This window comes from Cyclopterus lumpus, chromosome 15, assembly GCF_009769545.1.
Source record: "Cyclopterus lumpus isolate fCycLum1 chromosome 15, fCycLum1.pri, whole genome shotgun sequence".
Taxonomy (NCBI): Eukaryota; Metazoa; Chordata; class Actinopteri; order Perciformes; family Cyclopteridae; genus Cyclopterus; species Cyclopterus lumpus.
The window spans coordinates 6,012,046-6,033,160 of record NC_046980.1 but is presented as its reverse complement, the minus strand read 5'-3'; the positions used below and the strand labels follow the sequence as shown (position 1 = coordinate 6,033,160).

Here is a 21,115-nt window from a genome sequence, read left to right as displayed (position 1 = left end):
TGTTTAAATTGACAGGAGAGCTTGTGACGCTGGCAGCACCGCTAACAGAGCCTGAACGTTATGATGCGTTCAGGTCCAGTGAAAATTAGTATTGGGCGAAGGTAAATAATAACGTTATCATGAGGTGTTCACGTGTAATCTTGTAAAATGTAGTGCTGGTGAGACACTTTAATAAATTCAGTTGTTTGAAGGGGATGTTTTCACAACAATATAAATAGAATTTTTAGATGAATTATGACCCGTTTACAATACCTCCAGGCGCCTCTTTTATTTCCTTATTATATGAATTGTGTTTTCTTTTTTTTTTTTTTAAAGCAGAGAAAATGACTTTTGGCACAGTGGGAAGAAAAAAAAAAAAAAGTCTTTGGCCTTGTAGATCAGCTGCTATAATCAAAACAACAAAGGGATCTGTATCTGCCCATGTGGATCAGAAATGATCAGTGATTAGAACGATTAGTATCAGGAGAAAATGTGATTGGGTATCTCCAAAAGTTATATTTGCTCCCTTTCTTCTTTTGTGCTGATCTGATTCTCATCTGTGATACGATCCAAATCGTGAGTTTTATGACCTGTTGCACCACTAATTTGTAATGTAAAAATAGGAAATCTCCTATTCTAAAACATGTGTCTGCAAAACAAATTAAAGTTTTTGACCACAGACCCATCTTTCCCATATTCATGTCATCTCATGAGCGTACCTGACTGCTGACTGACGCCCTGGTGTCCTTTCTTCCTCCTGATTTCCTGTTAATGGTTTCACACTGGGGCTTTCCATCCACTGTATCAAGGTTCACGTCGCTTTTAATCTGTCACAGGCAGAATAAGAAAAAAAAATCACATTAATTATGATTACAAGTATAACATCCAAAACATGTTAATACAATAAATGCATTATTTAATGCTCTTTTACCTACATCTATACGCCAAGTGCCAAAGCTATACAAAAACAAAGAAGACAGTGCCTGCAGCTAAAAGGTCTCCAACACAGACATCCTCTTAAATTCACCAGACAACACAAGCAATGTCAAGGCCCAGTGAAAGGTGGCCGATCGTTGGTGTACCATGCTGCAGGAGTGGTTTGAGAGCATTCCTCGGTTTTCGGTTTAGTTGTGCTTCATGTGAAAACAAATAATAATGCAAGAGTATTCTGTATGTATGTGCGTGCAAACGTCTTAAACTTGCAATATTTTTGATCCACCCTGAATACTCTCTAAGAGCATTTAAGAGGACCACTGCTGCTATTCTTTAAGGAGGAAACCACAAATCTTTTAACAGCCACCTTTCAAGCAATGCCCTGGTGGTTAAATGTTAAAAAAATAAATATATATATATATATATATATATATATATATATATATATATATATATATATATATATATTTAGTCTTTTCAGACTGACCTGTGTGACTGTCTCCTCGTGTTTGGCATTTAAGGCCTTGAGCTCTTCCTTCAGTCGTAAGATCTCGGCCTCCCTGTCAGACAGAGCAGCCTGCAGCTCCGCCTCTCCATCACCAGTCTGGAACAGGAAGTACATGGACACTGAGGACGCTTTCATGCTTTTCAACCAACACGTTATCCAGAGCTTAAAAGAGAGACTAGACACTACATAACTTATTACTTATATGTATGAATACACAATATCCTTTTCAATTTAAATGTCAACAGTACAAAAGATTGGCAGATCAAATAAAATTAAATGAAATACTGCTTTATAAAAGCCGAGGTTGCCATTTCCAATGGGAGACTCAGTTCAGACAGTTCATGTTCAGTGAAAAACTCAAATAAGGCAAGGGAACATTTTGAGCAAGCATGGAACCATGGAAACCTAAAATAAACAATATCCCCAAGCAAGTAATTTGTCACATTTTGAATGTAAAGTTTCTCCTTGTGTATCAAAAACACAAAAGTTGTTAAGTTTTACATTAAAAAAATCCCACTTTTCTCTTCCAGTAAAACCTCATTTTATAAATAAATGTATCCAATGACCAAAAATAAATAAATGTTAAAAAAATGAACAAGACAACACAGTCAGTGGAAAAGATTGAGCTGCATGTGAACCAAATGATGGAATTGCTTCCGCTGCACCGTGACTCTGGTTCCTAACCCTCATCTCTCCTTGAAAACACGAAATGCATCAGTGTTGAAACCTGGAGCAAAATATAGTGTTGGCACAGAATGACATATATATAGCTAGCATGAACAACAATAACACACGAAATGTCTTTCATTGCAAGAACAACATGGCAACTCTGCTGGACTTTCCAGAGGTGACTCAGCCCTAATGTTCCCTCCTCAGATGTGGACATCATGCTGGGAGAATACAGAGTTCCTGATCTAACGCAAGCAGATACAATTCCATTTTTCATTAAACTCAATGGTCCTTTGACATGCTATAAAATACTACTTTTAAATCAACCCACCTATTTTTAAACTTACTAAGAGAGTTTATTTCCAGTAATGAACTTTGATGAATTTATACATAGTTTTTGCCAAAGAAGTTCAGTATATTTATGTCTCAACACATATAGTTGACATGTTGCACAGGATAGGACCAGATGGAAACAACGAAGAGAATTAAAGATGTAGGTAAGAGAATTATTAAACATACACAAACAAGACAGTGTCATTTGGTGGTCCGTGATCGTATACCAATCCCTGGTTGCGATAGACAAAACACGGTTGGGTACTCAAGAAATACCAACATTAAATCATATTTCACTGCTGCGTCAGGGTTTCCTTAAAAATCATATTTTTTCTTTTGCAACAAAAGGCGCCTGCATAAAATTTGCTGCAATTTCTCAACCAAATGAATCCTTCAATCACAATGAAAGAAAGACATTATGGCACTTTAAAAATCAAGCAAAAGCTCAGTCGGGACAAAATGTGAAAGCGCAAAGTGCCACGTAGTGAAATGTCATGCGTGTGGAACAGAGATACTCAAAGTCTACAATGATGATCCACCTATAAAAACACCTGCAATCCCCCAGAGAGAAAAAGGAAGGAAAGAAAGAAGGACCCACTCAAACTGGAGACCCAAAGCTTAACAAGCCACGCAAAACCTGGAAGATTCTCTTTCGCCTGGTACACTCCTCTGGTGTGTAACATTACAAGAACCATTTAGTAACGAGAGTAGTCACAAGCTATTCTTAATTATTTGTATCTGATATTTTGGTCACAAACGGGACTCAAAGGATGCCCTTTTCGTCCTTCCCTAGGGCGTGGGTAAGGTTGCTGGCTGAGAGATGCTTTCCAATCTCTTTCCCTGTACAACGGCTCTCACAATGAATCCTGTCTGAAGGGGAAATCAACACTGAGTGGAATGGGGCAGAACATTGTTGTGGTTCAAACCTTTAGGAAAGTTTTTTTTTTTTCTCCCCTCTTGCTTAAACCACGATCAATGATTTCACAGCAGGTGTTTTGAGGATGGGAACAGAATGCTCGGACATTATTGATTAGCGTGTGTACAGAGATGAACCGTACTACTGGGAGGAATCAAGTAAAGGAGAGCGGCTACTGTCTTTAGTTGTCGTTACTAATCCATTGAAAACTTCAGGACAGTGGGATGCTATTTGACTAAGATGTGAGACACTAATATCCTTCCTCTCTTCAACAGAAGCAGATCTTGCTTTTCTTTTATGTTTCCCTTTAGTTCTGCCAGTCTTCAGTATGCATCATTATCTTTATGTTATACTGACCTCTTGTGGGGGCTGTGTGGCATTCTGGTGTAGCTGTTGGATGAGTTTGTCTTTGTCTGCTTGGCTGGAGAGAAGCTTCTGGAGCTGGACCTCCAAAGCTGCTACCAGAGTGTCTCTCTCCTTCCTCCACCTCTCCATGATCTGCTCCTTCTCCGCCAACTGGGAGGATAAGGACTCCTGACAAAGAGGGAAATGTACATGCACAATATGTGAGTAATGAAAAGAACACCGCCAAGGTTGTTATGGTCATTAAAACAGTTTTAACTGTTGGATAAATAAAGAAATGAGGGATTTGCTTTTCTTAGAACACAAACAAAAAAAAACAATACCACCCAAATCAGAATGGTTTATCCTCTAGTGGCTTTGTATGGACATGTCGTTCCCATGATTAGCTTTACATTGTCAGACTTGGTTCAACTGTCATCAGTCTCAGCGAGAGCCGTCTTAGTAGCTGCAGGTGGACTTCAACTCGGCTTTGAGATTAATTCTAACACGTTTACATTTGCAGCTAGAGTTTTCACGTGTTTTCATATCGTCCTTTTTCCTACCAGCTGGCTCTGCTGCCGAGTGTAGCGTTCTCTGTCTTCGGCGAACTTCCTCATTTCCTGGTTCCGCTTGCCCTCCGCCTCTTTGGCCTGGCCAATCAGGGACAGCTTCTCCTCCAGCCACTTTTTGCGTTCCGTCTGGTGTTTCTCTGCACACAGCTGCACACACACACAATGGTTATTGTTTTTATGTATTAAGAGCATGTCGGTTTAAGTATCGGGAACACATTTAGGTGCACAGAGATGTGATCAGGGCGAGTCTGTGTTCAAAGTGTTTTTTATTGTTGGAAGATCTGGTCTGATTTAAGTTCTTGGACATATAAACGCAATAGAGGGATGTATAAAACTAGTTTTGCCAACTTTTTGGAGAATCGCCACAGACACATAAAACATTCTTCATCCATCATATTTTTAACGAGGATTAAACTAATGACCTATAATAATAAATATGCCTAACTTCCCGTTATTACCTTCAAGCTTTCCTGAGCCCGGATAGTTTCTTGTTTGGCCAGTTTGAGGTCATCTGATGGGCCGTCGACACCAAGCTGTGAGCCGTTGCCACGACGGTCCTGGTGCAACAACACCCCTTTCAATTTCTCCACCTCTGTAATGGTGAAAACCAGAGAGACAGAACACTACATTAATAATTGCATTCAAAGAAACAAAGTACTTTTATTTTTCATTTATATAACTTTTAAGCAAGTCGTCTACACTCAAGTATTTTTATTTTTACAACCGTTGGAATAAATGAGTGTAATAAGTAGTGACACTTCTAAATCTTGCCATTTATAGTTTCTATATATGGAAAGATTCAACTACAAGCTGTGCCTTGGGAAGATATCCTCCGAGTAGTCCATCATCCAAATTATAAATAATAAACCTGCGTGGTGGAGGAGAGAGTCCACCAATAATACCTGTGGCATCTGGTTTTATGAGCCCACATAAAGTTATTGTATTGCTTCTGCTCTCATGTATGCATCTTCTTGTGTGCTCTACTTCACACTCTGCATCCTGTTGTTGACCTCAGTGACTTAACAAGAATCGACTTACTAAACAGACTTTGGTATCCAATTTAAATGTGTTATTACTGCACGTTTACTACCGTCTCCGTGTGCAGTCAGTTTCATTGAATGTCCATAAAAGACATTCTGGTTTCTCTGCTGCTTTCAAGCATAAGAGGATTAGACTTAAGCCTCCCGCGGGCCAAACCCCTTTCAAAAACAATAAAATCCAAATTCTTTTCACTAAGTCTGATTTCTTTTCATGTTCTCCCTTTGATTTTTCAAATCCTCACCGCTCGAGAGTTCCTGGATGAGGTTAAGTTTCTCCTCCAAGACCTGCTCCATCTGGTCCTGCGTCTCCTCCTGCTCCGTCAGAGCTAAACGCATGTCGTCCAACACGCGCTCCTTGGCTTCAAGGTCTACAAAGAAACAACAACAAAACAAAGGTACAGGTTTACACGCAGAATGCCATAATCAACCAAAGGAGGATCAACACACTAAAACATGTTGATCCTCTTCTATTTATTGACCTTCCATAAACAGGTCAAAGTTCAGCCAGAGTATTAGGACCGTTTAACAGCGAGATTCACTTTGGGCACCGGAGAGCCATACTTGAGGATTTGTGACTATGAAGGCTGTGCCAAGTTCACAAGTGTGTATCCTTAAGTGTGTATCCTTTTGATCCGTTAGTCAGACAAAACAAGCAATCTGAAGAGGTTACTACCTTCAGCTCTGGTCAATTTTGGGGATTTTTGTTGTTCCATTTCTTAAATTGTTTTTAAGACCAAATACATTTTTTTAAAAAGGCAGATCACGTTCCACAAACATGACGTGTTTTTCCTCTTGTGACGAAAATACAAAGACACACATGGTTTACCTTTACAGGCCTTCTGGTCGGACTTGGTGTCAGACGATTGTTCCTAGAGGAGGGAAGGAGATGGAGAAATGAGGCGAAGGTGAAGATGGACCACCAATAAACCCGTCTGGAGGATATAGAGTCGTAACCTTCAGACATTTGGTCCAGTTAAATGGAAAAGTGGCAGATTATTATTTTACCACTTTGAGTTGCTGAATGGTTCGGTCTCTGTTGGCAACGTCGGACTGAAGCTGCTTCTTGGCTTTCTCCATGTCAGCCAGCTTTTGCCTCAGAAGCTTTTCCTCTTCTCTCATGCCAGAGATCTTCAGGGGAAAAAAACAAAACAGTTATAGAAAAAATAAATAAATAAATAAGTTACATAAGCTATCTGCTGTTTATATCACCATCCAATTAGTATCCAGTGATCCAATGTTTGTGTTCAACTTTCCCTTAATTTGTCTTTTCATCTTTTCCAGCATGGGTGACATGTATTTACAACATTACACACTGGATCTATTTGAGTCACAAAAGCTGGTGCATCTGAAGCATTAATTACATGTATTTGTAAATGTATTAAAATGCCCACTATTGGCAAATGACTCACTGGCTTTGCCTGAAAGACATTATTTGGGGGTTTTAAGAAACATAATAAAATTATGTGTACCTCCTTCTGGACCTGCTGGATCTGCTTCTTGTAGTCGGCTAGTTTCTCTCGGTGGTCTGAAGTGTCGTCCTCCTTCCTCTGAAGGTCGAGGCTGAGGCTCTTTACTTTGTCCGAGTCCTGCTTGGCGTTTTCTTTTAGTCTGGGAGAGCGAGACAAGACAACAATGAACTGCAACCTATTCTTTAAACAAGACAGGACAGGACACTGGGGTCGAGACCAACTTCATTGCTCTTTAATACAGTTTGTGGATGGATGGAATAATGCAGTTCTCCCCGGACACAATGTAATAGAGAGATGACGGGCAGGGTAATAAAGAGAAAAGGTATCTACAACAGAATATTATAATTAAGTACAAAACCACAAAAAGTAATACGGAGACCACTTCTCACGGGATATTAGTTGTCTCTGCCACTCAGGGGAGGGAGGGGTGATATTCTTTGACAGGGGAGAAACAAATACTCTATTTATTTATCATTTAGAGAGACGGCTTTCTGCCATTGCTGCCTGTGTTTTATGTTTTATTTATTTTTAAATGTCTTGTTTTAAATTAGAATGTCCTGTCTTCATGTTTTTACCTGTTACTGCTGTACTGACTGATGAGTCGCCAACTAGAAAAAAAAATTACCTACTCCGTTTCAAAGTATTATTGTCTCAAAGGTGTTCTGCGGATACTACTTGTATCCTACTTTACCATCATTCATTACAGTAATATTCTCATCTCTGTGTTGGCCTCAAATACTAAACTTTATACAAAGATTGTATTTGTTAACCCTGAAAAAAAAACAGATTTGAGAGAAGCATAACCCAAAATCTGAACTATTTGTAAAGTCGGGTGTGGGGCAGAATTCCTACAGAAATTGGGAGTTAAATGTTGGGCTTAAAAAAAGACGGGCTAGGATCAAAGAGATCCCAGATTCATTGATGCTTGTGTAGGTCAGCCGTTGGGCCAGCGCTGAGCGAGCTATAACTATAAGCTAAGTGTTGCGCGAGAGGCTCCACTGTGTCCGAGACTGATGGGTTACCTTTTGATCTCCTCGGCTCTCTTCTCTAGCGCTGCGTCCTTCTGAGCGATGGCCTCGTGCGCCACAGCCAGCAGCTCCCTGCGCCTTTCCACCTCCCTGCGCCGGGCCTCCTGGACCGCATGGCTCTCCTGCTCCTCCCGCTGCTCCTGTGCCTCCTGCAGGCTCTTCTGCAGGGACGTCACCTGTGCCTCTTTTGCCAGCAGCTCTTTCTGCAGCTCCGTGGACGCTTTCGCCGCCTCCGCTAGCTCCTCCATCCGGTTGACGTTTTCTTTTCGCATTCGCTCAAATTCTGAAGAGGCTAGCTGAGCTCCGGTTGTGCTTTCCTCCATGTTGAAAACCTTTGACCTGAGGGATGCAATCTCCGTCTGGAGATCAGAGTTCAACTTCTTGAGCTCCTCTTCAGCAGCAGAGCTCGAAGAATTGTTTGAACCTTTCAACTTCGATTCTTCTAATTCGACCTTGAGCTGCGCTGCACTTTGCTCCTGCTCGCTGAGCTTTAGCCCGAGATCATCTAAAAGTTTGCCGAAAGTTGCTTTTTGTTCACCAAGTTTGCATTTTAACTCCTCCAACTGCTGTTGCGACATCACTTCTCGTTCCCGGAGCTTCTCATTGAGCTCCTCTGCCAGCTTCTCTGAGGCCCGAGCTGGTTCCTCAAGCTTTGCTCTCAGCTGCTTTACTTCTTCTTCGTTAGCATGTTCTTGGCATTTGAGCTTGAAGCCGAGTTCATCCAGTGTTTGCTGCGACGTCTCCTCTCGCTCCCGCAGCTTCTTTCTTAGTTCTTCAACTTGCCGTGTCGAAGCCGCTTCCAGTTGATTCCTCTCCTCCGTGAACTGCTGCAGCTGCTGGTTGGAGATCTGCCATTTGTGCGCCAACTGTTCTTTCGTCTGTCCGAGCTGGTGCTCCAGTTCCAGCATTTGCGTGTCCTTGCTCTCATTTTTCTCCTTTTCCTCAGCCAGACTCTCCCTCAGCTCCGACACTTCCTCTCTCAGCTGATGATCCACAGCATCAGATGACGTTGCTGCAGTCTGCAATTCCCGTTTCAGGCTTTGAACTTCTTGCGTCAGGGTGTGGATCAGGGACGTTTTCTCCGGGATCTCCTCGGCGTGTTGGTCCAGCTGTGCCTGAGCAGTTTGTAGTTGGACCAACACTCGATCGGCTCCCTTTGTCTTGCTGTTCATCTGTGGTCATTTCCAAAAATAGCACTTCATATAAGTCATCTAGCACTAAGACCTTTTAATTAAAACAAAAATAACCATTATACCAAGTGCTCAACAACCTTATGGCAGGCAACACTCATAAAGCCAGTGTCAGGTCAGGACTCAAATATCAGATCTCATACAGACATAACAATTTAACATGAATAGAATATCTTGAGATATTGTTTAATAATTCAATTATGAAACAATGCTACCAAAATCATTGCGTTGCCCACCTGGTGCTCCGAGTCTTGCAGCCTGGCAGCGAGCTCTCTGACTTCTTGTCGGAGTGCATCGCTCTCCTGTTGCCTCGTTTCTCTCTCCTCGACCAGCCTGCTGATTTCGTTCCTCTCCCCCTCCAGAGCAGACCGAGCCTCCTCTTTGCAACTCCTCTCTTGGCCGAGAGCAGCAACGATGTCCAATCTGCCTCGCTTCTCTTCAGAGTGGGCTGCCATGGCGTCCTCCTTGGCTCTCCTTTCAACTTCAAGGGCTGCCCTGGCTTTCTTGTAGCCGTCTCGCTCTTCTTTAAGGGATGCCAGTGCCTCCTCTTTGCTCTGCTTCAGCTCAGCGAGTGTGGCGAGGGCCTCCTCCTTTGCTTTGCTTTCTTCCTCTAAGGATGCCAGGGCCTTCTCTCGTTCCATAGTCTGGTACTCCAAAGCAGCCAGGGTGTCTTCTCTGCCTCTCTTTTCCTTCTCGAGGGCAGTAAATGCCTCCTGAGTGAAAGGAGTAATGATTATTTCCTTTTTTAATGTTTAAACTCTATTGAATAAACTTAAGGGAGGGTAGAGTGTCACAGAAATAGAGATTGGATGGATTAATGCATGTGTTGTTATGATTGACATGGTTTAAATCATTAAATGTAAATTACATTAGAAATTATAAACCCTATATTACTCAACCATTTCCTTTAGTATATCAGTGCTAGGATTTCATATATTCAAGTTCCATTTCTTGTTTTTTTTGTTTTCCTGGTGAAACAGAGACGCACCGATTGTAATGTTCTTAGACAATTTGGATTTCTCAAAAGTCTGACCTGCTAATTCCTGTTTTTGCAGATTCCACATTTCTTGAACGCATCTCGATAAAAGTTAATGCAACCTCCGTTAATGTAACCCTATAAGCAGGGCTTCGCTATGGAGGGACCCCATGCTGTCAGCAGACGAGCCGGTCACTGCGACTACTCGGAGCAGCATGCATAAGAATAAATTACAATATAATAAGTGTCTGATTAAGTTAATTGTTCCAAATGTTTTTTATGTTGTTCCACGACTCCTCCGAGCGTTTTGTCTTTGTCAAAGACTTCTTTATGTGTGTGAGTGTGTGTGTGTGTATATGCGTGTGTGTGTGTGTGTGTGTGTGTGTGTGTGTGTGTGTGAGGTGGTGAAGGCACATGTATATAAATGTGCCAAAATTCACAATATGAGATCAGTTGATTTATTCCTCATGAATGAGCAACATTTTACAATCCAACCTATTTGTGAGCTCTACGAGTACGCCCTTGACATACGGTACATGCACGGCATACCATAATCAGATTAATACCATGTAGGCCAGTAACAGCCTGGGGGTTAGAAAAACTAGCTTGAAAACAGGTCACTGACTCCATGAATCTATGAATATGTGAGTGCACAAAGTGAAACAAACATTGTTCTCTCCTGCTGTCAAGGTACCACTGAAAAAAGGCTTTCACCCTCCTGGTTCTTTCCGTGTGTGCTCCTTTCCCCATGGGTCTTACCTGCAGCTGCTTTCTCTCACGAGAACTCCCCTCATTGAGAAGCCCTCTCGTCTTCTGCAGGTCTTTCACTTGTTTCTCCAGTCGGGCAATCCCTGATAACTTCTCCTGGGGATGAGAGAGAAGCCTCCTTTTCGCTGTATCCTCCAATCCACTGGCTTCACCTAGGAAATAACAACAAAAATCAAGATAGAAAAACAGAATGTGAAATGTAGGCCAGAAGTGACACTCTGATATCCAACAATTTAAGGAAAAATACATTTATCACTTGAGATGCACTGTTAAATGGATGGCTACTAATACTCATCGGGCTCATCAGCTTTTCAGGGGTGAAAAAAAGGGTGACAAAGACCCACAAAATATCTAACAAATGTCTCTGGCAAACTCACCAATTAATGCATTTAAAAAAGTATCAAATAAAACATTACCAAAGAATTATGATCCTAGTGATGGAGTCATATTTTTCTCCTTACTGAACAAAAAGAAAGACTATCCAAACACCAAAAGGCACCAAGTCTAAATAGGCTATTAAACTGAAAAGCATCTCTTGTACTTTTAAAAATAACTTTTTTTTTTAAATAATGTAAAATGATCTGAGCATCAGTCCTCTAGACCCCCCCACCCCCACCCCCAAACTATGAGTGAACGCAGCAAAGCTACAAAGCTTCCTCCTCTACTTGCCATTCAGACAGATTAAGACACTGATGCATTCATTTTCACCATTGCGTTTGCGAGGCATCTGCCCTTTCAGCTGGTGCTCACTCAGTTCCAACGTCTTCCTCTCCGGCTCCTCTCCAGCTTCCCCCTCGTCTTCCTGAGCCCCTGATTGGACTGAGCCCAGACATGCATGGGCAGCCTCAGCGGAGTGGGAGTCCAGAGACGTGTCCTGAGGGAGGTAGGAAACATCACACGAATCAGTCCGGGAGATTAGTGAGCAAATCCCCACAATTATAACATGCAGGTATGGTGCCAGTCCATCACACACCTGTCACGGCTATCCTGGAGCCGGGTACTTAAAATAATAATTGCTAGGAGTAAGTAAATACTTTACAAATTGCCGCTGTCAAAAAGAGACCAAATAACTTGCCTAAGATATTCATGATTTTGGTTGGAACGAGCAAAGTTAATTTCAAAGTTGTCAGAAACTTTGAAATCATGAATATCTTAAGTGAGAGTGCTGCATGAGAATCTTGTCACCAAGATAACAAAATATATAAGCTATGCATCCAATACAGCATCCACATAATTACCTTTTCATTAATGTTTTAATCATTAAAATCTTATTTTAGCATTCGTGACGTTTACCCAAACAATAAGTAAACAAACCACACGATACATGAAGTGGGCTCCAAGAAGAGGAGATTGTGTTACCATGGATTGTGCGTCTTGACTGGATTCAGGGGTGGCCATTTTGTTCATGAGGTTCTTGAAGATCTCCAACCTCCTTTCTGCTCGCTCCTCTAAGATCTCACTCTCCCTCGCCAGGCGGTTACTGAAACATAAACACACACAGAGACACGCATTTGTACGACTTCATCATCATACCCAAAACATTCCTGGTAACAACACACATATATATATATATATATATATATATATATAAATAATTCTCACTTATAATCAATCTGCATCTCGGAGAAGATCTCGGAGAACTCTCTGCTGATTTCCTCTCTGAGTCGCGCCTCCATGAGGAGGCTCTCTGCTCGCTCCTTCTTCAGCTGGAGCTGCAGCTGTTTCAACTGCCGCTGAGGAACGGGACACAGAATAGTATCAAACAATAAAGACTTTTCAAATTGAAAAATAAATGTTTTTTTTAATATGTAAGACTTCTGAATATTTTAAGTATGTGTTCTATTTATTTAAAAAAAAACTTCAACAGATAAAATCCTTGAGGACTAATCTCTAGAAAACAGGACACATTTCCATCTGTCGTCTGAATTTTTGGTTGAATCCAGATTACCAATCTGTTTGGAGAGCAAAAGCAAAAGGAGCAATGCCATCAGCTATCGTCAGGCGATGATTTTTCTCGTAATGGTTTAAATGTATCTGCTACACTGGCTACACTGGCATCTCAAGTTACTAATCGGACTGTAAACAGAGGAAGTCTCTCTCTCTGCCAACATGGGGAAGGGACTGACCTGGTGCGTCTGTTCACCGATGAGAAGTGAATCATCACTTGTATTGGTGTCTTCGTCATTGCCTGTCTGATCCATTGTGCCCTCCATCTGGCTCATTTCTTCCTCATACTCATCATCCTCATCCTCCTGGGAAAAAAAAGATGTACACACAATGTTGGCAAACTATTTCACGGGATAATCCAAGTATAGATTCAAACTGCAGCACTAAAATATAGTATCAACTGTAAAAAAGGAAATCAAGAGCCTCGTGACCCCGCGTCCACCTAACCTGTACATCTTCCAGGCTTGTATCCCAGCCAATCAGGGAGGTCCTCCTGCTGCTCTGCAGAGACTTTCTCTCAGCATTGTTGATGATGAAGGATATGTCACCGGCGGACCTCTTGGGTATGATGATGATGGGAGGGGGCCTGGTGGACAGAACAACCACCTGGAAACAGACAGGAAATACAAAGATAAAGCATCAAAAGATAATACAAATGTATGAAATATAACAAGTATACACTTCTCAGTGAGCAAAAGCACAATAAGAGAGAAAATGAAAAATAAGTGTGCACCTTCTGCGCCACAGCAGAGAATTTGAGGACGTTGAGAGTCTCATCGTACATGGAGGCACACTGGTTGATGTTGACGATCATGCAGGCTTTACCTCGACCCCGGAAGAAGCCCTGCAGGTAGTGGGTCAGCTTGCTTTCCCTGAAGGGAACATGCTGAAGCAGCCTGAGGGACGGAACAGCGGAGTTGGCGTTGATATCTGTGCATGCTGACCAGTTGTACTGAGACACCCTGAATTGATGTGTAACTTGTGGAGCATTTCTTAATCATTGTTTGACTAGCAGGGGGTAGAAGAAGAAAAACAAGAAGCCACCACATATTGCCAGCTTATTACATTGTACACTATGTAATTTAATCATCCTATCGACATTGGGTTTGTGTCCACTTGGTGCATAAAGGTTCAATATTCATTCTCCTTTTAGCGCTGGTTCGGTCCCCACCAACTCAAAAAGCAAAAGTGCTATAAGGAGGCTAAAGAAAATACATTGGGGGAAAAAAAGGTGGAGCGTTAACGTTTTGTGATTTTAGCACTATGGAGGGGCCCGTTGATATTCCATAAAGTCTATTGATTGATTATCAATTGGAGATGAGGAGAGAATGACGAACAGGTTTAAAAAATAAATCTCACTTGGCCTGCTGATTGTGTCGAAGTCCGTTGATGCATTTTCCCAGGATGAGCAACGAGGTGTTGATGTTTCCGGCTTCTTTGAGGCGCTCTCCTTTATTCTGGGTCTTGGCGCATCGCTCAGAGCCAGCCAGGTCACATAAACACAACCTGATGACACACACATTTATCCACATAAAGGATATGATACCACAAAGAGCAGATGGTGTACATCCACGTTCAACACTTCACGCTTTACTAAACTACTTATTTTGTACACATTTTCAATACTGCCTAAAACCAGTTTTATATGTGCCGTGTCTAAACAAACTGTCACTCACTCGCTGACGGCGTGGACCTTCGGAGTCCCAATATCTTCAATCCTCAATATGCGAATGGAGAAAATACTGTGGCTGCAGAAATAAAAATAATAAAAAATGGAGCATACATTTCAGTAACTTTGTAATAAGATGGAATACACAGGATCCTAAGAGAGAAATTATCACAGGAAATAAGCACAAAAACAAAAGAAATAAAATGCATACAAAACAGTTATAACATGGGCAAATATAATGCTTCAGAGAAAAGACTGAGCTGAGTATCTGTGTATGCTCCTGGCCGGCATGCTCACCTCCTACTGGAGAGCTGGTTGAGTCGGGTGGAGGAGAAGCTCTGGTTCTTCTTGCCCAGCTTCATCACCTTGTACGCCTCTTCTGCACCATTTACCTGAATCCATCGCAGATCTAAATACAAATGTGATAAAACAGGAGATTCGTATGAAACTAACAAGAAAAGAAAAAAAAGTGACCTTTGACACGTGCCGTGTAAAGAAAAAATAAGAAGTATTTTTGATAACTTAGTTTGAGCAACATGGTATTTCATATGCTTATTTATCAACATTATATGGGAAAGGTCCTAAATTACTGAATTTTTAAGAAAATATAGAGGGTTCATTCGGCCAAAGAAAGCAAAGTACACCAACCCATTAATACAGTGCAGGGAGAAATTGAACTCATCTTAAAAGACTATTAAAAGTATTTTATCTTTCCAGAAATTGATGCTTAAATTGTCTGCATTGTTTTAATATAAAACCCTTCAGACCTCTGACAAAGGAGTTGCCCTTGACGTCCTGTGACAGGCGCAGTGCGGTCCTCCTTGGCGCCCCGCTGGGTATCACCTCAAGGAGGTCGTGGATGTTCTCGTTGTAGATTTCACAGAAAGAAACCCAAACAGAGAACTTTGTGTGGGCTTCCACGGCCAGACTGATTTTGTCCTCCGCTGCTACGGTGGTGTCCAGCATGGAGGAACCTGCAACAGAGGCAAACAATCAAAATCATTGACCTGTAGTAACACGCCCCACCGTTCTTGCAGTAGTCATTTTGTCCGTCACTTTTCTGTATCACAGAACGCAATGACATTTTTGGCTTTCCTGTCCTCAGGTTAAGAATAAGGTTAAAATAAACTCAAAGCCTGATGGTCCTGTCAATCAGCAATATTACAACATGAACACAGAGCGCAGGTGAGAAAGAAATGCAGAAAAACAAACCAATAATAAATTAAAAGAAAAATCTAAATCTTGCCTTCAAAGAGAGTCTTGTTGGTCAAGTTCAACAGGCTGCTCTTCTCGCTCTAAAAAGGTGAAGTAAAAGATAAAAATGTTAAAAATGCAGCAAAGACACAATTACTAAAAACAAATATAAATAAATACATTTTAAGCCAATCAAAAAAAGCTCAGAGCTGCTTTTTTAAAGCATTCCAAGACATTTGCTTTTAATAAAAGAAAGAAGGACCAACAACTTACAGTCCTCTAAAAGGTCTGAGCACAAACCCCACTGCACATGGGAGTATGCCAGAGGGCTTTCTGCCAGAAAGGGTTTATTTAAACCCAAACCACTTCCTAAACCTAACCAAGTAGGTTTGTTAACTAAACCTAAGAGGATGTTTGGTTTTCTGGCAGAAAGCCCTGAAGGCAAACTTCTCCCATGTGCGTCTTAGGAATGAACCATTCCGTCTTTTTCAGTCCTAATACCAATGGCGATACCTGGGCTTTGGGTATCGGCCGATGCAAAGTACCAATTCGATACCAGTGTTACGTATTAAGTAATAACACTGGTATCGAATAAGCTGTATGCCTCACTGGGTGGAAGTGACTGGGATCATTTGTGTAGGCAAAATCAGGCTTGACTTAAACATTGCTTTTCCTAACTTTGTAAAACAAATAAATACATAAATATACATTTGCTGAATTGTTATTCAGCTATGTAATAGTAAATCGGTACACCAGAAATCTTTAATTTAAATGAATAGGGGTTTACGCTGGCACTGTGCCTGAAACCCTGTGTAGACAATGACTGAGGGGTGGAACTGCCGCTCTGCTAACACTACAGCAGCCTTGGCCAGACGGGTTACCTGTTTAAATTGACTTAAGAAGTTTCTCTTGAACGTCACTTCCTCAGCCTGCTGCTCCCTGGTGAGCTTTGTGAACTCGCGGCAGCGTTGAGGTTTGATGCTCATCCCAGTGAAAACCTGTTCCTCAATACTGCTAAAAATGACATTGAGAGACCTGGGCAGGATACCAGCATCAGCATCTGGACCTGGAGTGACAAGAGCGGATAATTAGATGATGTACTTTTAGGGATGCAAGATATAAATCAGCCTTGATAAATTATCAGCAGAAAATGGGAAATTTATGTTGCTATGCACTATTATAATAATGACATTTTATGCAATAAATTATTGGCTGATAATACAAGCCACATTTCTTTCATTGTCTTAACAAGTGCAGCATCTACACACTAGGTGGTGGTATGCACCTTTAAAGTTGGTTTGCTAGATTTGGTGAGGTCAGAGCTTTGGAACATTAAATCATCTATCTTTGCTGACAACATCTTAGCCTTTTTTACACCCAGGGGAAAGTTAACGTGAACTAACATGCACTAAATGCTTTAACATTGCTATGTATTATTCCTCCCAGTTGCTTCAACTACATAGAGGACATTTTACTTAAATAATTTTCAGTTTCAGCAAAAAGCAGAGCAGAAATTCAGAGTTCACTCACTTATTGACAAAAGTCTTGTGACAGCTAGAAATAAACCAAACAAAGCAGGATCTACAATAACAAAGAGGAACCCACCTAAGAATGTGAAGGTCTTCCCAGCGTTGGTGACTCCATAAGTGAAAACCAGAGAGTTCCCCCCTTCGAGAACATCTTTCACCAAATCCTTTACCGTGCCTTGAAAGAGCTCTCTCTGCATCGTCTCAGGACCATACACCTATTAAAATGAGTAGAAACTTAATAAAAAACAATATCTTATATATATATATATATATATATATATATATATATATATATATATATATATATATATATATATGAGGATTTCTCAACCTGTTTTTAGGTCTAGAAAATGAATATCTGTCGACCAAAATGTATTGCATGTACGACGATATATTATAATCTAATTCATGATCAAAATAAAATTAGCAAATGTTAATACACATTAAGAAACTCATCTTCCAGAAAACACCAACCTGAGAGAACTGAAAACGCTGTCCAGTCTGTGGAAGTGATTTATCAGCGCTAAGCCTCGCCGAGAGGGACAAACTGGGGGGTTTCAGCAGAATTGTGTCAGGGTGCTCTATGGTAACACATCCCTGTTAAAAACAAAAAAGAGGGAGTCAAAAATGTATTTCAGGATTATTCAGTTTGTTGTTACATTTCTTTAAATGGTCTGCAGCTGCAAATAAACTGATCCGAGTAAATACCATGAGCAGAGTTTTGACAACCACAAAACCAAAGCAGCTACCAAGGACACTGGCTTTCGTTTGTGAATATTATTCATTTTTACCTGTGACTCTCCATTATTAGTCTCTGCTGCGCTGAAGGGTCGGATACGGAGGTAGACCTGAAGGTGCTCTTTCTCCTCAATGCTGGAATGCTGCACAACACATCAGGATGTAATCAAAAAACAGCAGGAGGAAAAGTGAAAGTATACATTTGGGCTAAAAGCTCTAATCTTGAAAGCATAAGTTCACATTCTCTGCGTTGCTTGCTGTAATGATTTATGTTGTTCATACAGGGCATTTTAAGATCCTTTCATAATGCTAACTTTCAATGTAAGTGATGGATGTGAAGCAAAACACACAGTCCTGTTCTGAGCAAAAGTATATACACCATATGTAATATATACATGACAATCATATGTAAAATACACGTGACAATGGGTAGAACATACCTCTAATATGCAGATTATATTAATAGCATCATTGTGAATTACCCTGACGTGTCCAGGTTTACCTGTGGGTCTGGCAAGGTGCTGAATTCGGATGAGAGATCTCTCTTCAAATCATCGACCTCTATCTGAACCCGTCTGTCAACATCGTTGTTCAGGCATGATTCCATCATCCTGCAACGAATAAACAAGGACTTTGAAGTAAGAAAAATGCAACAACAATAAAAAAAGCCACATGCTAGCTAACTTTAAAAACGTTGCCCGACACCAAGACAACATAATCGGACAGTAACGGTAAGTAAGATAAGTCACGCCCTTCAAAAGTCTGGCACTTAATGTTGCACTTGCCACGCTTTTGGGTTTACATTTAATTCACCCTACATGTTATTGACCAACAGTTTTTCAACCAGTTAGCTAGCTAGCGTTAGCTAAGTCGAATAACAGTTGGTTCGCATCGAATAACAGGAGGGTGACGTCAACGCTTCAGAGAAGAATGTAAGGTGGTGTCGGTGTTACGGCTGACTTCCACCCAAATGCTCATTACGGTGGCGCTTTGTTAACGTGTTATGTGTCTGACGGTTTATAAACATTTTGAAGGTTTCTTTGCACAAGATTTAATCGTTACAAACCGTGTTCACCGACGCAGTAAACGGCTAAATCTTAGCCGTTTAGCTGTAAAACCCGCACCTGTCAACTGGTTAACGTTGATTGTAACATATTTTAAAAATGTCCGTTTACTTTTCTGAAAAGGAAGTAACTAAACGACAACGCCACAACTGGAAAATTACTCAAACACACGTACCTGGCAGTTATGTGTGGGACATTGGTTGAGAGAAAAAAACGATACTCTTTTGTGTGTTAGCTAACTAAAGACAACAACACAACATAGCCGCCGTGTGAGTTTGAAACGGACCAATCGGATTCAAGCAGAAACTGCGCATGCGTCCCTTCGTTGTTCTTCTTCTTTTAATATGGCGGTTGGCAAACAACGTTAAGGTACAATACCGCCACCAACTGGTCTGGAGTGTCAATCAGTTGACAACTATTACATACTTCAATCGAAATATAAATTGAACTGAATGAAGCATTGTAAACAATTTTTTTCTTTGGATATTGTTGTAGCTGTTTTTGAATAGTAGAGTTTTTGAATAGTAGAGTAGCCTGTATGTAAGTATAATGTCTACCAAACATACTAATATCAAGTATGTTATACTTCAGACCATGCCTAATATTCATAATATTCTACTTTCCTAGCATAAGTTATAGAGTGATAAATATGATTTCAGAGGACATTGACTGTCTGCCACATCACGTCAAGTATTCTATTATATTGTACTAATACACTGAATCTAGAAAACAAAGAGTGTGGTTTTGAGATAAGATGTCTTCCATGAACCTTCATTTAATCTATTTGACAGCGTCACAAACATCTGGTTCCACCCAACATTAGATACTTTTAAAAACAATTTTTTGGGGGGATTTTGGCCGACTCTGACACTCAGACGTATTCAGACAGGGAGAGCTTTAGGGTGCAGCAGCCAACGTCAATATGGCAAGAACTGGGGAATTAGTTTCTTCGATGACCTGCATTTACCATCGGCACCGATTGGACAATGAACATCCACTTAAAAATTGGCTAACTTTACCTTAAAGTGTTGCATGTTAGCAGTAACAGTATGTATAAATTATGCTGTAGCGAAACAATTTCCCCTTGCGGGATAAATAAAGTAACTATCTATCTATCTATCTGAAAATAAAAATATAAAAATAAATGTTCTATTGTAGTGTTCATGAGGATGAATTAAGAATATATTTAAAAGCACATAGAAATTAAGCTTTAGCACAAATTCAGACAGGAAGGCCATACCCCTCAGCCCGCCGTTTATTCCTCATACGTCTGCCAATCATTTCTCACACATGCTCACTCGTTGTTTACTCGCTGTCATCGTTCTGCGCAGTCAATCATGACACCAGCTGTGCAGATCAGCTGGTCTCCTCCATCCAATAAGCACAAGGAAACAGTAACATGGTTATTAGCCTATCATCTTACTGCTGCCTCATTTAAATATGACTGTCGCTCTACTGCCCAGTCTTCGCGGATCCATCAGCTGCATCAACTCATCATTCTCTCAGCTCATCACCATCACCTTCACTATCATCATCACCATCATCATCATCACCATCATCACCATCACCATCACCATCACCATCACCATCACCATCACCATCATCACCATCACCATCACCATCACCATCACCATCATCACCATCACCATCACCATCATCATCATCACCATCACCATCACCATCATCACCATCACCATCATCATCATCACCATCATCATCATCACCATCATCACCATCACCATCATCATCACCATCATCATCATCACCATCATCATCATCACCATCATCACCATCACCATCATCATCACCATCATCACCATCACCATCACCATCACCATCACCATCATCATCATCATAGTCAAAGTCAATATTTAATGTCTTTCTTTCTAAAATTGTTCCTCATAATAATAATAACAGTGTAAATGCTCCTGTGGACTAAATGAATGCAATTTGTTTTTTGATTAAATGTCATTGTTGTCAAATTAGAAAACCTCTCGTCAAAAAAACTAAACAAATAAACAATTTTAAAAATGTTGACAATGCCTTCTCTCAGGGTCTGGCTACGTCCCCTCATCCATACCACAAGCAATGTGAGCGTCCCTGGTCCGGTTCTTTGTTCGAGTCCTCCTCATCCTCACAGGATGAGCCTTCATCCCGTTTATGAAAAAAACCCAAACACTATCTTAAGTACTCCAAAAGAAACCGGCTGCATGTTGATAATAATAATAATAATAATAATTACAGAAAAAAG

General features: G+C 40.8%; 1 protein-coding gene across 9 annotated transcripts in view; it reads right to left on the bottom strand.

The window, feature by feature from the left end:
• Positions 1-19,178, bottom strand: part of LOC117743812 (kinesin-like protein KIF20B) — a 41,418-nt gene extending 22,240 nt beyond the window's left edge. For 4 of the 9 annotated variants that reach the window (XM_034551672.1, XM_034551674.1, XM_034551677.1 and 1 more), the window contains exons 1-29: positions 19,040-19,158; positions 18,303-18,411; positions 17,854-17,943; positions 17,537-17,659; positions 17,139-17,277; positions 16,415-16,599; positions 15,586-15,634; positions 15,107-15,313; positions 14,637-14,748; positions 14,347-14,418; positions 14,030-14,176; positions 13,404-13,566; positions 13,118-13,276; positions 12,850-12,975; positions 12,326-12,456; positions 12,083-12,203; positions 11,393-11,597; positions 10,715-10,875; positions 9,216-9,692; positions 7,784-8,961; positions 6,762-6,900; positions 6,298-6,420; positions 6,119-6,161; positions 5,535-5,660; positions 4,711-4,844; positions 4,244-4,399; positions 3,696-3,872; positions 1,400-1,516; positions 699-806 (exon numbers count right to left, since the gene is read on the bottom strand). In XM_034551672.1, coding sequence (XP_034407563.1) covers positions 699-806; positions 1,400-1,516; positions 3,696-3,872; positions 4,244-4,399; positions 4,711-4,844; positions 5,535-5,660; positions 6,119-6,161; positions 6,298-6,420; positions 6,762-6,900; positions 7,784-8,961; positions 9,216-9,692; positions 10,715-10,875; positions 11,393-11,597; positions 12,083-12,203; positions 12,326-12,456; positions 12,850-12,975; positions 13,118-13,276; positions 13,404-13,566; positions 14,030-14,176; positions 14,347-14,418; positions 14,637-14,748; positions 15,107-15,313; positions 15,586-15,634; positions 16,415-16,599; positions 17,139-17,277; positions 17,537-17,659; positions 17,854-17,943; positions 18,303-18,410 — 5,076 coding nt within the window. In that variant the 5' untranslated portion in view covers position 18,411; positions 19,040-19,158. Of the gene's footprint in view, positions 1-698; positions 807-1,399; positions 1,517-3,695; positions 3,873-4,243; positions 4,400-4,710; positions 4,845-5,534; positions 5,661-6,118; positions 6,162-6,297; positions 6,421-6,761; positions 6,901-7,783; positions 8,962-9,215; positions 9,693-10,714; positions 10,876-11,392; positions 11,598-12,082; positions 12,204-12,325; positions 12,457-12,849; positions 12,976-13,117; positions 13,277-13,403; positions 13,567-14,029; positions 14,177-14,346; positions 14,419-14,636; positions 14,749-15,106; positions 15,314-15,585; positions 15,635-16,414; positions 16,600-17,138; positions 17,278-17,536; positions 17,660-17,853; positions 17,944-18,302; positions 18,412-19,039 lie in introns of all 9 variants that reach the window. The other 5 variants (XM_034551673.1, XM_034551680.1, XM_034551678.1 and 2 more) reach the window with 4 other exon arrangements.
• Positions 19,179-21,115: the final 1,937 nt, after the last annotated feature.